At 46.1% G+C, this 14,955-nt stretch overlaps 1 protein-coding gene across 1 annotated transcript in view; it reads left to right on the top strand.

Annotated features, from left to right (window-relative positions):
• The first annotated feature begins 9,601 nt into the window (after positions 1 to 9,601).
• The window catches only part of TNFRSF21 (TNF receptor superfamily member 21), a 175,365-nt gene continuing 170,011 nt past the window's right edge, over positions 9,602 to 14,955 (top strand). The window contains exon 1 of the mRNA XM_073625272.1: positions 9,602 to 9,910. Coding sequence (XP_073481373.1) covers positions 9,854 to 9,910 — 57 coding nt within the window. The 5' untranslated portion in view covers positions 9,602 to 9,853. The remainder of the gene's footprint in view (positions 9,911 to 14,955) is intronic.

Genomic DNA, 14,955 nt, shown 5'->3' with positions numbered 1-14,955 from the left:
TAGATAACACGCAGATAAATAGATCGATAATTGATAGATAACACGCAGATAAATAGATCGATAATTGATAGATAACAGATAGATAACACGCAGATAAATAGATCGATAATTGATAGATAACACGCAGATAAATAGATCGATAATTGATAGATAACACGCAGATAAATATATTGATAATTGATAGATAACAGATAGATAACACGCAGATAAATAGATCGATAATTGATAGATAACAGATAGATAACAGGCAGATAAATAGATCGATAACAGATACATATTACATAGATAAATAGATCGATAACACACAAATAAATAGATTGATAACAGATAGATAGATAACAGGCAGATAAATAGATCGATAACAGATACATATTACACAGATAAATAGATCGATAGCGATCTATTTATCTGCGTGTTATCTATCTATTATATATATCTATCTGTTATCTATCAATTATCAGTCTATCTGCCTGTTATCAATCTATTTATTTGTGTGTTATCGATCTATTTATCTATGTAATATGTATCTGTTATCGATCTATTTATCTGCGTGTTATCTATCTCCACTATATATTGATCTAATGACTATCTATCTCTGTACTGTACAGTTAGGGATGAGCCGAACACCCCCCGGTTCGGTTCGCACCAGAACCCGCGAACGGACCGAAAGTTCGCACGAACGTTAGAACCCCATTGACGTCTATGGGACTCGAACGTTCGAAATCAAAAGTGCTCATTTTAAAGGCTAATTTGCATGGTATTGTCCTAAAAAGGGTTTGGGGACCCGGGTCCTACCCCAGGGGACATGTATCAATGCAAAAAAAACTTTTAAAAACGGCCGTTTTTTCGGGAGCAGTGATTTTAATGATGCTTAAAGTAAAAAAAAAAAAAGTGAAATATTCCTTTAAATATCGTACCTGGGGGGTGTCTATAGTATGCCTGTAAAGTGACGCGTGTTTCCCATGTTTAGAACAGTCCCTGCACCAAATGTCATTTTTAAAGGAAAAAATCTCATTTAAAACTGCTTGCGGGTTTAATGTCATGTCGGGTCATGGCAATATGGATGAAAATCAGTGAGACAAACGGCATGGGTACCCCCCAGTCCATTACCAGGCCCTTTGGGTCTTGTATGGATATTAAGGGGAACCCCGCACCCAAATTAAAATAAGGAAAGGTGTGGGGTCACCAGGCCCTATATACTCTGAACAGCAGTGCAAACAAGACAGGGACTGTAGGTTTGTTGTTAAGTAGAATCTGTTTGTAATTTTGAACATTTTTAATGTGTTTAGCTCCAGCCAAAAAATCTTTTCTAAGCTTTTTGGAAAACATAGGGAAGGGTTATCACCCCTGTGACATTTGTTTTGCTGCCTTTCCTCCTCTTCAGAAGATTTCACCTCACTTTTTTGTCCCAATGAAAAATGTTTTTTGAAAATTTGGGTTTTTTTGTGGAACAAGGATTGGAAAGCATCAGTGGAAAGGAGAAATTGTTTTCCCATATTAACTCTTACAGGAGAGAATTTCCCTTCCTAGGGGTAGATTTCATCTCACTTCCTGTTGTCTCCTTCCGTTTGCAAGTAGGAGTCGTTTGTAAGTTAGATGTTTGAAAGTAGGGTCCTGCCCTATATACTCAGCAGAAATTTGGGCCTTAGGTGTTGCTGTGGCCACAACACTGTAAGCCCTCACAGGGCCCTGCTGTGAAATATTAGATCAAGAATTGTAATTACATGCCCCTGTTGAACAGGAGCTGAAAAATTAGGCCTTAGGCACTGGTGCTGGTGCCACAACACTGCAACCCCTCACAGACACTCTAGTTGGAACGCAGGAACGAGCCCTGCTGCAAAGTATTGCTTCAAAAATTGTAATTACACGCCCCTGTTAGACAGGGGCAGAAAAATTGGGCCTTAGGCACTGGTGCTGGTGCCACAACACTGCAACCCCTCACAGACACTCTAGTTGGAACGCAGGAACGAGCCCTGCTGCAAAGTATTGCATCAAAAATTGTAATTACACGCCCCTGTTAGACAGGGGCAGAAAAATTGGGCCTTAGGCACTGGTGCTGGTGCCACAACACTGCAACCCCTCACAGACACTCTAGTTGTAACGCAGGAACGAGCCCTGCTGCAAAGTATTGCATCAAAAATTGTAATTACACGCCCCTGTTAGACAGGGGCAGAAAAATTGGGCCTTAGGCACTGGTGCTGGTGCCACAACACTGCAACCCGTCACAGACACTCTAGTTGGAATGCAGGAACGAGCCCTGCTGCAAAGTATTACATCAAAAATTGTAATTACACGCCCCTGTTAAACAGGGGCTGAAAAATTGTGCCTTAGGCACTGGTGGTGGCGCCCAGAACCAAAAATGTTCTTACAAGCTATCAGCGTGATGATTGAGGAGGAAGAGGATAATTACTCAGGGATAGTCACTCAGCATCAGCATAGGTAGTCTTTGAAGGGATCTGAGATTTCAAAAAAAATTATTCGGTTACATCAGCATCAGGTGCTTGGTAGCTGGTGGTGATCCAAGACTCATTCATTTTTATGAAGGTCAGCCGATCGACCGAGTCAGTGGACAGACGCACCCTGTGATCGGTTACCACGCCTCCAGCAGCACTGAATGTGCGTTCCGAAAGAACGCTGGATGCAGGACAGGCCAGTAGCTCAATTGCATACTGTGCAAGCTCTGGCCAGTGATCCATCCTCAAGACCCAGTAACCCAGAGGATTTTCGGTGGGAAAGGTGTCCAAGTCTGATCTTGCCCCTAGGTATTCCTGCACCATGTAAAACAGACGCTGGCGATGGTTGCTGGAACCGATCATACCTTGGGGCTGCGGACCAAAAAATTGTCTGAACGCATCGGTCAGACGGCCACCTTCTCCACCGCTCCTTCTTTGACTGACCGAAGCCTCAGCAACACGTTGTCCAGAAACAGGAGTTTGTAACCTCCCAGTTTCTGGGAACGCGTTGCACAGACCTTTCTGCAAGGCCTCCCGAAGATGTTTCATCCTCTGCTCCCTCTGCGATGGCAAGATAAGGTCCGCAACCTTACCCTTGTAACGTGGGTCAAGGAGGGTTGCCAGCCAGTATTGGTCCTTCTCCTTGATACCACGAATACGAGGATCCTTACGCAGGCTTTGCAGGATCAGGGAGGCCATGCAGCGTAGGTTTACTGAGGCATTCGGTCCGGAGTCCTCTGGGTCACTAAGAACGACATGGTCCGCAGCCACCTCCTCCCAGCCACGTACAAGTCCATGTGTTTCTTGGGACTGATCCCTTAAAGACTGCTGCTGATGCTGAGTGCCAGGCTCCACCTCCATACTGACACAATCTTCCTCCTCCTCCTCCTCCTCTTCCTCCTCGTCCTCTTCCTGTGTGATCGGCGGGCACGCAGAAACACTGTCTGGATAAAGGGGGCCTTGAGAGCTAAGGAAGTCCTCCTCTTCCTGCCTCTGTTCTGCCTCAAGTGCCCTGTCCATTATTCCACGCAGCGTGTGCTCCAACAGGTGGACAAGGGGGACAGTGTCACTGATGCATGCACTGTAACTGCTCACCATCCTCGTGGCCTCCTCGAATGGTGACAGGACAGTGCATGCATCCCTGATCATGGCCCACTGGCGTGGGGAAAAAAAACCAAGCTCCCCTGACCCTGTCCTGGTGCCATAGTCGCACAGGTACTCATTGATGGCCCTCTGCTGCGTGTGCAGCCGCTGCAGCATGGCCAACGTTGAGTTCCACCTGGTGGGCATGTCACAGATTAGGCGGTTCTTGGGCAGGTTAAACTCCTTTTGGAGGTCCGTCAGCCGAGCACTGGCATTATATGACCGGCGGAAATGCACACAGACTTTCCTGGCCTGCCTCAGGACATCCTGTAAGCCCGGGTACCTGCCCAAGAACCGCTGCACCACCAAGTTAAGGACGTGAGCCAAACAGGGCACATGGGTCATTTGTCCCTGTCGGAGGGCAGAGAGGAGGTTGGTGCCATTGTCGCAAACCACCATTCCTGCCTTAAGTTGGCGTGGCGTCAACCACCTCTGAACCTGCCCCTGCAGAGCTGACAGAACCTCTGCCCCAGTGTGGCTCCTGTCCCCCAAGCACACCAGCTCAAGCACCGCATGGCATCTTTTGGCCTGCGTATTTGAGTAGCCCCTTGAACGCCTACGGAGCACCGCTGGTTCCGAGGAAGAGGCCATGGAGGAAGAAGAAGAGGAGGGGGTGGAGGAGAGAGGTGTGTCACAATCAGCATTTTGGAGGCGTGGTGGCAACACTACTGCACCTTGTCCTGCATCCTTCCCAGCTGCCAGCAGAGTCACCCAATGCGCCGTGAAACTTAGGTAACGTCCCTGTCCATGCCTGCTGGACCATGAGTCAGCGGTAATATGCACCTTACCGCTGACCGCCCTGTCCAGCGAGGCATGGACATTGCCTTCCACATGCCGGTAGAGAGCCGGAATCGCCTTCCGTGAGAAAAAGTGGCGTTTGGGTACCTGCCACTGAGGAACCGCACATTCCACAAACTCACGGAAGGGGGCAGAGTCTACCAACTGAAAAGGCAGCAGTTGAAGTGCTAGCAATTTTGCCAAGCTAGCATTCAACCGCTGGTCATGTGGATGGCTGGGAGCAAACTTCTTTCAGCGGTGCAGCAGCTGGGGCAGGGAAATTTGCCTGGTACAATCTGACGTCGGTGTACCAAAAGCAGATTGCCCACAAGTACTTGGCTGTGACACACCTAATTCTACACCTTCATTCCTCTCACTGCAGGTCTCAGAGAGGACTGAAGGTCTAGTGGGGTTGGAAATCTCAGCTGATGAGGAGCAAGGAGAGATCCTCTTTGTTCTTTGGTGTGGGTCTTTTAGATACGCTTGCCAACGAACTGCATGGCAGGTCAACATATGTCTGGTCAAGCATGTGGTACCCAAGCGGGAGATGTTTTGGCCACGCGAGATACGCTTGAGACATATGTTGCAAATAGCAGCGGTGCGATCTGATGCACTCGTCTCAAAAAAGGCCCACACCAAAGAACTTTTTGAATAACGCGCAGAGACTGCAGCGCCCTGCACATGTGGAGCTTTGGGGTGTGATGCAGTCAATGTGCTGCCCTTAGGCTGGCCCCTGGAGGGCATCCTGCCTCGTTGGTGATGTGCCGCCGCCTCCTCCTCCTCCTCCTCCTCCTCTCTCCTATCAGGCACCCACGTTGAGTCAGTGACCTCATCATCCCCTCCCTCCTCATCACTGGAGCAAACCTGGCAGTATGCTGCAGCAGGGGGAGCATGACTGCCAGATTGCTGTCCTTCTTGGGCACCCCCTCTGTCCGTGCTCATGTTACTGCCTTCATCGAGCTCAGTATCGTCATCAGAGCCTTCCAAACGCTGGGCATCCTCCTGGAGCATGTACCCAACACTGTGGTCAAACAGTTCGAGGGAATCCTCATGAGGACATGGTGGAGCTAGGGAAGGAGTCACTGATGACATTGAGCTGAGGGAAGAGACCGCTGCTTTGCCAGACAAAGCACCCTGGGCATGGGTGAGAGAGGATGAGGAGGATGAGGACGGCTTGGTCATCCACTCGACCAAGTCTTCCGCATGTTGCGGCTCAACACGGCCAGCTGCCGAAAAAAAGGCCAAGCGTGTCCCATGGCCACGTGCTGATGAGGATGCACCGTCTCCACGACCAGCACTAGACACAGAGCCTGCTTGCCCTCTCTTATTGGCTTGTGACTGTCTGCCTCTCCTTCTTGGCCTTCCAGACATACTAATGGCCTGTAGCTGCACTAAGCTGGGATAGAACACCTGTAATTTTCTTCAGGTAGCTTTATATACTGTAACCAGACAAGCCTGCCTGTCAGTAGGAAGATAACAGGAACGGATCTAGCTGAACACTGTGAGCAGGACGCACTGTACTAAATGTAAATAGTCTAGCTGCCTGACCATGGTACTAATAGGATCAAATAGAACACCTGTAATTTTCTTCATGTAGCTTTTTTTTATACTGTAACCAGACAAGCCTGCCTGTCAGTAGGAAGATAACAGGAACGGATCTAGCTGTACACTGTGAGCAGGACGCACTGTACTAAATGTAAATAGTCTAGCTGCCTGACCGTGGTACTAATAGGATCAAATAGAACACCTGTAATTTTCTTCAGGTAGCTTTATATACTGTAACCAGACAAGCCTGCCTGTCAGTAGGAAGATAACAGGAACGGATCTAGCTGAACACTGTGAGCAGGACGCACTGTACTAAATGTAAATAGTCTAGCTGCCTGACCGTGGTACTAATAGGATCAAATAGAACACCTGTAATTTTCTTCAGGTAGCTTTATATACTGTAACCAGACAAGCCTGCCTGTCAGTAGGAAGATAACAGGAACGGATCTAGCTGAACACTGTGAGCAGGACGCACTGCACTAAATGTAAATAGTCTAGAAGATAACAGGAACGGATCTAGCTGAACACTGTGAGCAGGACGCACTGCACTAAATGTAAATAGTCTAGAAGATAACAGGAACGGATCTAGCTGAACACTGTGAGCAGGACGCACTGCACTAAATGTAAATAGCAGGAACGGATCTAGCTGAACACTGTGAGCAGGACGCACTGCACTAAATGTAAATAGTCTAGAAGATAACAGGAACGGATCTAGCTGAACACTGTGAGCAGGATGCACTGCACTAAATGTAAATAGCAGGAACGGATCTAGCTGAACACTGTGAGCAGGACGCACTGCACTAAATGTAAATAGTCTAGAAGATAACAGGAACAGATCTAGCTGAACACTGTGAGCAGGACGCACTGCACTAAATGTAAATAGCAGGAACGGATCTAGCTGAACACTGTGAGCAGGACGCACTGCACTAAATGTAAATAGCAGGAACGGATCTAGCTGAACACTGTGAGCAGGACGCACTGCACTAAATGTAAATAACAGGAACGGATCTAGCTGAACACTGTGAGCAGGACGCACTGCACTAAATGTAAATAGCAGGAACGGATCTAGCTGAACACTGTGAGCAGGACGCACTGCATTAAATGTAAATAGTCTAGATAGAAGATAACAGGAACGGATCTAGCTAAACTGAATACAGTGTATATATATATATATATATATGCAACACCTGGGATGCATATATATACACAATACACTGTAAGTGCAGCTAACTGACTGACTGTTCTGCCTAATCTATCTAACTCAAATCAAATGACACTGTCTCTCTCTCTCTCTATCTCTCAGCACACCGGAACACACACTACACAGGGCCGCCTTGCAGGCGGCCTTATATAGTGTGGGGCGTGTACTAAATCCCCTGAGCCATAATTGGCCAAAGCCACCCTGGCTTTGGCCAATTACAGCTCTCTCTACTGACGGCGCTGTGATTGGCCAAGCATGTGGGTCATAGTGCATGCTTGGCCAATCATCAGCCAGCAATGCACTGCGATGCCGCAGTGAATTATGGGCCGTGACGCGCCACACGAATTTAGCGCGAACGGCCCATATCGTTCGCAATTCGGCGAACGGGCGAACAGCCGATGTTCGAGTCGAACATGGGTTCGACTCGAACACGAAGCTCATCCCTATGTACAGTCTACCTCTGTATATATCTATTTTTTAACACACATCTCTGTACAATACACTGTATTCTACCCATCTATCTGTTTATCTTTCTATCTGGTTGCTGTATGTGTATTGAATCCCCTCTCTGTACAGTACAGTCTATAGAACATTCTCTGTACTGTATTTATTTGTATCCCTTACTCACTCGTCTATCTGTTATCCATCTATTTATCTGCCTGTTATCTATCTGTAATCTATCTATCCATTGATCCTATTTGTTTGCTCTAACTGTATTCAATCCCCTCTCTGTACAGTATATAGAACTTTCTCTGTATTTATTTCTCTCTATATATATATATATGAGACTGCAGTCTAATCCATCATTTTTTTTCATATTCCTCTCTCCGAGGGCTCATTCACACCAGAACATGGTGCACAAAAGCGTGCGTTTTCCGTGTGCGTTTCCCACACTCTGCAGTTGTGATCTGTAGCATTGTGTCATTATTGGATGCATTTGCCTGCAGTGGAATGCATGCTACCAAAGCACCACGCGATGCAGTTGCAGTGTATTCTCCAGAAGTAGCGCACGTACGACTTTTGTTTTTTGCGGCGAAGTGCGATTTGAGCTCATTCAAAACGAAAGAACTCAAATCGCACGAAACCGCATGTCAATCATACAGAAAAAACACATTTCGCCCAGGTTCACGCTGACAGCGGGAATGGACTGGTGCAAGTTCTTTCATTCCCGCAAGTCAGTCCTGACTTCGGGGGGGGGGTGATTTCAGAGACATCTGTGCGGGTTTCTACACAGATGTCTATTGAAATCGCACCCCGAAGTCGCCAAAACTAGTACAGGAACTACTTTTGGGAATCGGTGCGGCGCTGAAAATGCGGCATCACACCGATTCGGAAGGCTCCATTGCTGGCAATAGCTGCCGATTTGGCATGTGATCTGACATGTCAAATCGTTGAAATGTGAACCAGGGCTTCCGATGTGAGCCGGCCATCAAGCTGGCCATAGGTTTCTTTTTTTTTTTAATGCCAAAAATTAAAATATCAGCTATTCAGAAAAAAAAAAAAAAAAAAGAACAGATTTCTCCATCCACACAAGTGGGGTGTATGGAGGAATCCCCTCCCCCAACCAGGACATTGTACTGGGACAGCAGGCCCCTGTTGGGATCTGAGCACACACACCGATCAGAGGTGGAAGCTGATTGGCTTATCGACAACGGTTTCCCGGATCGTGTCCCTTCCACAAGTTGTTCAAATGATGGGGATGGGGGATGGGGGGGGGGCACACACACTGATCATCCCCGCTGAACCCGACCGATCTCCATCGATGTAGCCTTAAGCCCCGCACACACCATCAGAAAATCGTACGGAAAATACCGCTTTCGAAGCGATTGTGCGATAATCGGATCGTTAGTACAGAGCTTTCGAGAGCCGATCAGGACAGTTCATCCAATATTATTCTATCGGACATGCAGGAAAAAAATTTTTTCGTACGATGCCAGATCGTACGATTTTCGTTTAATCAGTACAGCTATCGTTTCGAAAATGCAATGCAGATGCATTACAACACATGACATCACATTTTTTTTTTTTTCTGTCGTGACGCGACTTTAGTAAACTCATCAAATTCGATCTGAGATCAGCATGCAATAAAAAAAACGGGCGATCATTGGTCCGATAATCTCATCGTGTGTACGGGGCATTAGATCGCTATCTGTACGATGTTATCTCTCCAGTAAACCGATCAATCTCTCTATTCTGTTCTTCTATGACACATTCCGTACAATATAACACCTGACATCATATGTGTAACACTTACAAACACGGCCAATTTCATGCAGCCGATCACACACAGATTTCGCACGGTTGTCGGTGCCGATTGCACACACACACACACACGTGTCCCGGCGGCCGATCGCCCTCTGGCGGTGATGACGGGAATGACGGTCCCGGGCGCGCTCGCATCTCCCTGTCCGCGACGTCACGTGGTGGGCGTTGCCTTGCGCGTAGTGTACAGGCTGAGTGGGCGGCACCTCCGTCCCCAGGCCCCTCCCCTCCGGCTCCCTGTCAGTGTCAGCTCATCCTCCATCCGCAGAGTGAGCCGGTGGCAGGTAGTGGTGTGTGTGTTTCGGCTCAGCGATGGCCGGTAGCCCGAGCTCCTTCCAGACACAGCCCGGCGTCCCACCCCGCACCCAGCCCGCCCTGCCGAGGCTCCGGCCCCCTGTGTGCCAGCGGGGCTTCTGCTGATGAGAAGCGCCCAGGGCATGAGCCAGCTCCTGGACCGCCTGACAGCCTAGCCATGGCGGCTACCCGGCGGAGGAACGGCTGCGGCACCCGGGCGATGTGCCTTCTGGCTGTAAGTACCACCCTCCTCCTGCGGTGCCAGGATCCCTCCGTGCTCAGTGCTGCTTACACCCCCCTCTCTGCTGCTTTGCTGCTCTGCCTCACCCTACAATTCATGGTGGCACTCCATTCATCATGGGTGGAGGTGCCAGGGCACCAACACCCCGGATCACACTGGTGCCATCAGCACACAGCCCAGGGTGGTAGGTGCCCCTCATCGGGTACCACAATGCCCCTCTACCTATGGGTCTCACCCCAAGGAAATACCTTTGGTTGTCTGCTGGTCCTCAGAGAAGTCATCTACCAGATTTCGTTTTTTTGTACCATCTGATAATCTGCTATTTAACACCCCAAAAGGGTCATTCCAAGTCCAGGTTATAAGTGAATATGACCTACTGGGGTCCCAGGAGTACACAACCCGAATTTGATGTAGTCTACAGGGGTGGAAAGGTTTGAGAGAGGCTTCTCAAGATCAGCCTTTCTCAACCAGGGTTCTGTGGAGTCCTAGAGTTCCTCCAGAGGTTGCTGGGGTTCAAGGAGATCTGAAAATGTATTGTTTTAGGTGTTCATCTGGGGTAAAATGGTTGAAACCTGGACATTTTTAGGGTTTCCTCCGGGGGTGAAAAGGTTGAAAAAGGTTTCTCTAGATCAGTGGTTCTCAACCGTCTAGTGCCGTGGCCCCTTGATAAAATTTCCCAAGTTGTGGGGACCCCTAACAGTAAAAATATTTTTGTTGCGTGGGTTGTCAGCACCCAAGGCAAGAGTAGTAATTTGCACCCCTAACCCACGGACATTTAGCGCTCCCTGAGTCCCTTCCACCCATACAGAATTAAAATCCCTTATGGTACATTTTAGAAAGTGTAACACTTTCTTTTTGTTCTCCTTTCTTTCCCTTATATCTCCCTCTAGCCTAATCCCCCCCCCCCCCCCATCCCTCTCTCTAGCCGCATCTCTTGTTCTTTCTCTTATTCTTTCTCTCCCTTTTTCTTTGTTCCTCCCCCTCTTTTCCTCTCCCTTCCATGTATTGTCTATTTTCATTCCTTCTCTTACTCCTTGGTGGGGGGGAATGGAACATTCCTGGATTCGGTGACCCCTGGCAAATCATCATTCGACCCCCAGGTTGAGAACCACTGCTCTAGATCATCCTGGCAACGCCAGGGCTCCATGGAATCATGGCGTTTTCCAGAGGTTGCTGGGTGTTCCTCTTCTCGGAGACCCAAAATTATTTTAGGGTTTCCTCTGCAGGTAAAATGATTAAGACAGACTTCTCTAGATCATCCATTTTCAGCCAGGGTTTCTTCAGAGGTTGCTGAGGTTTACCAGGGCCTGAAAATTATTTTAGGGGTTTCTCTGGGTTAAAAAGTTTGAGAATGGCTTCTCTTGACCATTCCTTCTCAGTCAGGGCTCTGTGGAGTAGAAGAGTTCTCCCAAAATTTGCTGAGGGTTTCCAGGAGAGCTAAAAATTATGTTAGGATTTCCTCTGGGGTGAAATGTTTGAGAAAGGGTTCTCTAGATGATCCTTTATCAACCAGGGCTCCTCCAAAGGTTGCTGGGGGTTCCCAGAGACCTAGATATTATTTTAGGTTTTTCTGTTAAGTTAAAAGGATGAAAGGCTTTTTTAGATCATGATTTCTAAGCCAGTGTTCCTTAGAATCCTAGAGTTCCTACAGAGGTTGCTGGGTGTTCTGCTTCCCATGGACCTGAAAATTATTTTCACATTTCCTCTTGGGCTTCTCTAGATAAACCTTTCTCAGCCAGAGTTCCTCCAGAGGTTACTGGGGTTCCTTGAACTGGGACTGATTGACCTCCCTGGGCCTGGTGCCCACATATGATCTTTTTTAGATGGCCTTTTGTGCCCCACTGTAATAGTTGTGTTCTTCCTACAACCCACTATTGTTAGGTGCTTTTGTCTCATTGACACCTGATAAATGGGCAAGGGTTCCACGAGACCTGACAATTATTTTAGGGGTCTTTCTGCTAAAGTCAGATTTACAACCCCAAAAAGGTTATTCTAAGTTATTAGTGAAGATGATTTACTGGGGTCTCAGGAGTTCACATCACCAAATTTCTGTACTTTACAGGGGTAAAAAGGTTTGGAAGAGCTGTTGTAGATCATCCTTTCTAAGCCAGGGTTCCTTGGAATCCTAGAGTTCCTCCAGAGTTTGCTTAGGGGTCCTGGAGGCCTGAAAATTATTTTAAAGTTTTCTCTGGGTAAAATAATTGGGAAAGTCTGCTCTAGATCATCAATCTCAGGGTTCTGTGAAACCCAAGGTATCTTAAATGGTTGTTTGTACAATGAGCAGTTTATGCCTCTCAGATTAGTAACCCTTTGGGGCATTGTGGTCACCACTGCAAGGGTTGGATTCTTCCTACTGACCCCTGATAAATTGGCTTTAGTAAGGGTTTTCCGCAAAGTGAAAATTATTTTCAGGGTTCGACTAGGGTATGAAATTTGTGAAAGGCTGCTCAAATCATTCTTTCTTAACCAGGGCTCCATGGAACCCTAGGTTTTTTTTCACACTTCTTAGAGGTTCTTTGGGCAATGGCATGCCTTTTGCAGATTTGTAACCCTTTCGGGCATCTGACCACAACTGTAAGGATTGCATTCTTCCTACTGCGCTCCATGAATTGGTTTTAGTACGGGTTCCAGAGAACTGAAAATGATTTTAGGGACTCCTCTGGTGTAAAAAGGTTGTGAAAGGCTGCTTTAGATCAGTTTCTCTCAACCATGGTTCTGTGGAGCCCTAGGGTATTTTCAAATGTTGCTTGGGCAATGAACAATTTTTTTTCCTCTCAGATTAGTTACCCTTTAGGGTGTTCAGACCACTAATGCAAGGGGCATTTTACGCATTGACTCCTGATAAATTGATTTTAGCAAGTTCTCCGAGGCTTAAAAAGTTTCGAATGTCTGCTCTAGATAATCTGCCCTCAACCAAGGTTCCAAAGAACCCTAGGGTGTTTTATCTGACTGCAACATACTGCATGGTGTTCTAATGTGTCGACTACACTGTTTGTATTGGCAAGGTAAATGCTAATGTAATAATATCTACTACACTTTATCCTATGATTTTGGAAATTGTTACAGAATATGTTGTCAATTCTACCTCAATGTCATTGCCTTTGTAATTGGTTGTGTTTTTAATAAAAACCTGTTTGATTCAAAAAAGAGAACCCTAGGGTATCTTCAAAGGCCTCTTGAGGTTCCTTTTGGAAATTAATAATTTCAGGTTAGTAATCCTTTGGGGCATTCTGACCACCACTGTAAGGGTTGCATTCTTCCTACTGACCACCAAGGCAAGGGGCGTTTTACCCATCGACTCCTGATAAATTGATAGAAGTAAGGGTTCCTCAAGACATAAAACAATTCTTGAGGTTTTTCAGAAGTTAAAAGGTTAGAAAAGCCACTCTAGATCAGTGGTCTCCAAAGTGTGACCCGGAGGCCAGATGTGGCCCTTTGCTTCCCTTTATTCTACCCTTGGGGAACTATTTTTTTTCCCACTGATATGAGGCACTATTCCTCTCACTGGCACCACAATGAGAATTGATTTCTCCACTGACATCAATGAGGCACGATTCCTCCTGACACCAAAGATGGGACAATATTCTTCTCACTGACATTGGGCATTATTCTTTTCACCAGTACCATTTTCTACTCCCACAGGCCGCAGTCTGCCCTCTCAATGGTCTAAAAGGCAGTAAACTGGCCCTTTTGTGTTTTAAAAGTTTGGAGGCACCTGCTCTAGATCATCCTTCCTCCTCCTGAGGTATCTTCAATGCTTGGTGTTCCTTGGTTGATGAGAAATTTCTGCCTCTGTAACTATTGACACCAATTAGCCTTTTAACAATCTGTTGATCAATGCTCTAAGGAACATTGTTCCCAATGACCACCAATATAAGGAGCATTCTTCCCATTCACCACATCTCTAATAGGCTCCATCTCCTACTGAATACCAGGCTCATTGACCACTTGCATAAGGGGGCATTTCACTGACCACTAACATTTTTATTGTCTGTGCTTCTTTTCGTGCCATTTGTTTTTTTATAAATGTTTGTTTTACTTCATTATTATTGCTGAATGTTTGTATTACATTATAATAGCCCTGAATATCAAAAACACATTCTTATTTTTCTTTTACTATCTAATTTCTTTTTTTCATTCCTATATGTACAACTCACTGTATACATAGTAAATATTAGCAGGGGTTCCCTGAGATCTTCAAGTTAAATTCAAGGGTTTTTCCACGTTAAAGATTGGAAAAGGCTGCTCTAGATCATCCTTTCTCATCCTGGCTTTAGTGGAACATTAGGGTACCTTCAGCGTTTGCTAGGAGGGGGTTCCTTTTCAAGTGAGCATTTGTGGATTGATCGCTTGTCTACACTAACATCAATGTATGGGATGAATTTTCAACCGACCTTTGGTGGAAGGGGACAGTGTACAAGGATTTTTTTTTTTTATTTTGCAATTTTATTTTTTCATTTCATGACTAGTACTGCAAATATTTTTGTCACGCAAAGCAGGGGCAGGAGGTTATTTAAAAATTATCAGTCCTGGGTGTGAACTACTCTAGTGTATGCCACAATCTTTCTTCTTCTTCTAGATAAAACTTTCTATAACTCACTGATCATGTTTATACAACCCCTGGCAAAAATTATGGAATCACCAGTCCCTGAGGATGTTCCTTCAGTTGTTTATTGTTGTAGAAAAAAAGCAGATCACAGACATGGCCAAAAACTGAAGGCATTTCAAATGGCAACTTTCTGGCTTTAAGAAACACTAAAAGAAATCAAGAAAAATAATTGTGGTGGCCAGTAACAGTTAGATTTATAGAACAAGCACAGGGAATAAATTATGGAATCACTCAATTCTGAGGAAAAAAATTATGGAATCACCCTGTAAATTTTCATTACAAACACTAACACCTGCATCAGATTAAATCTGCTTGTTAGTATGTAGGTAAAGAGGGTAAATCATCACGCAGTGTTGCACAAGGTGTTGGTTGTTCACAGTCGGCTGTGTCTAAAACATGGACCAAATACAAACAACATGGGAAGGTGGTT

Source organism: Aquarana catesbeiana, linkage group LG04 (assembly GCF_042186555.1).
Source record: "Aquarana catesbeiana isolate 2022-GZ linkage group LG04, ASM4218655v1, whole genome shotgun sequence".
NCBI classification, from domain to species: Eukaryota; Metazoa; Chordata; class Amphibia; order Anura; family Ranidae; genus Aquarana; species Aquarana catesbeiana.
Note: the sequence above shows the minus strand (reverse complement) of the source record. Positions and strands in the feature narration are given on the sequence as shown.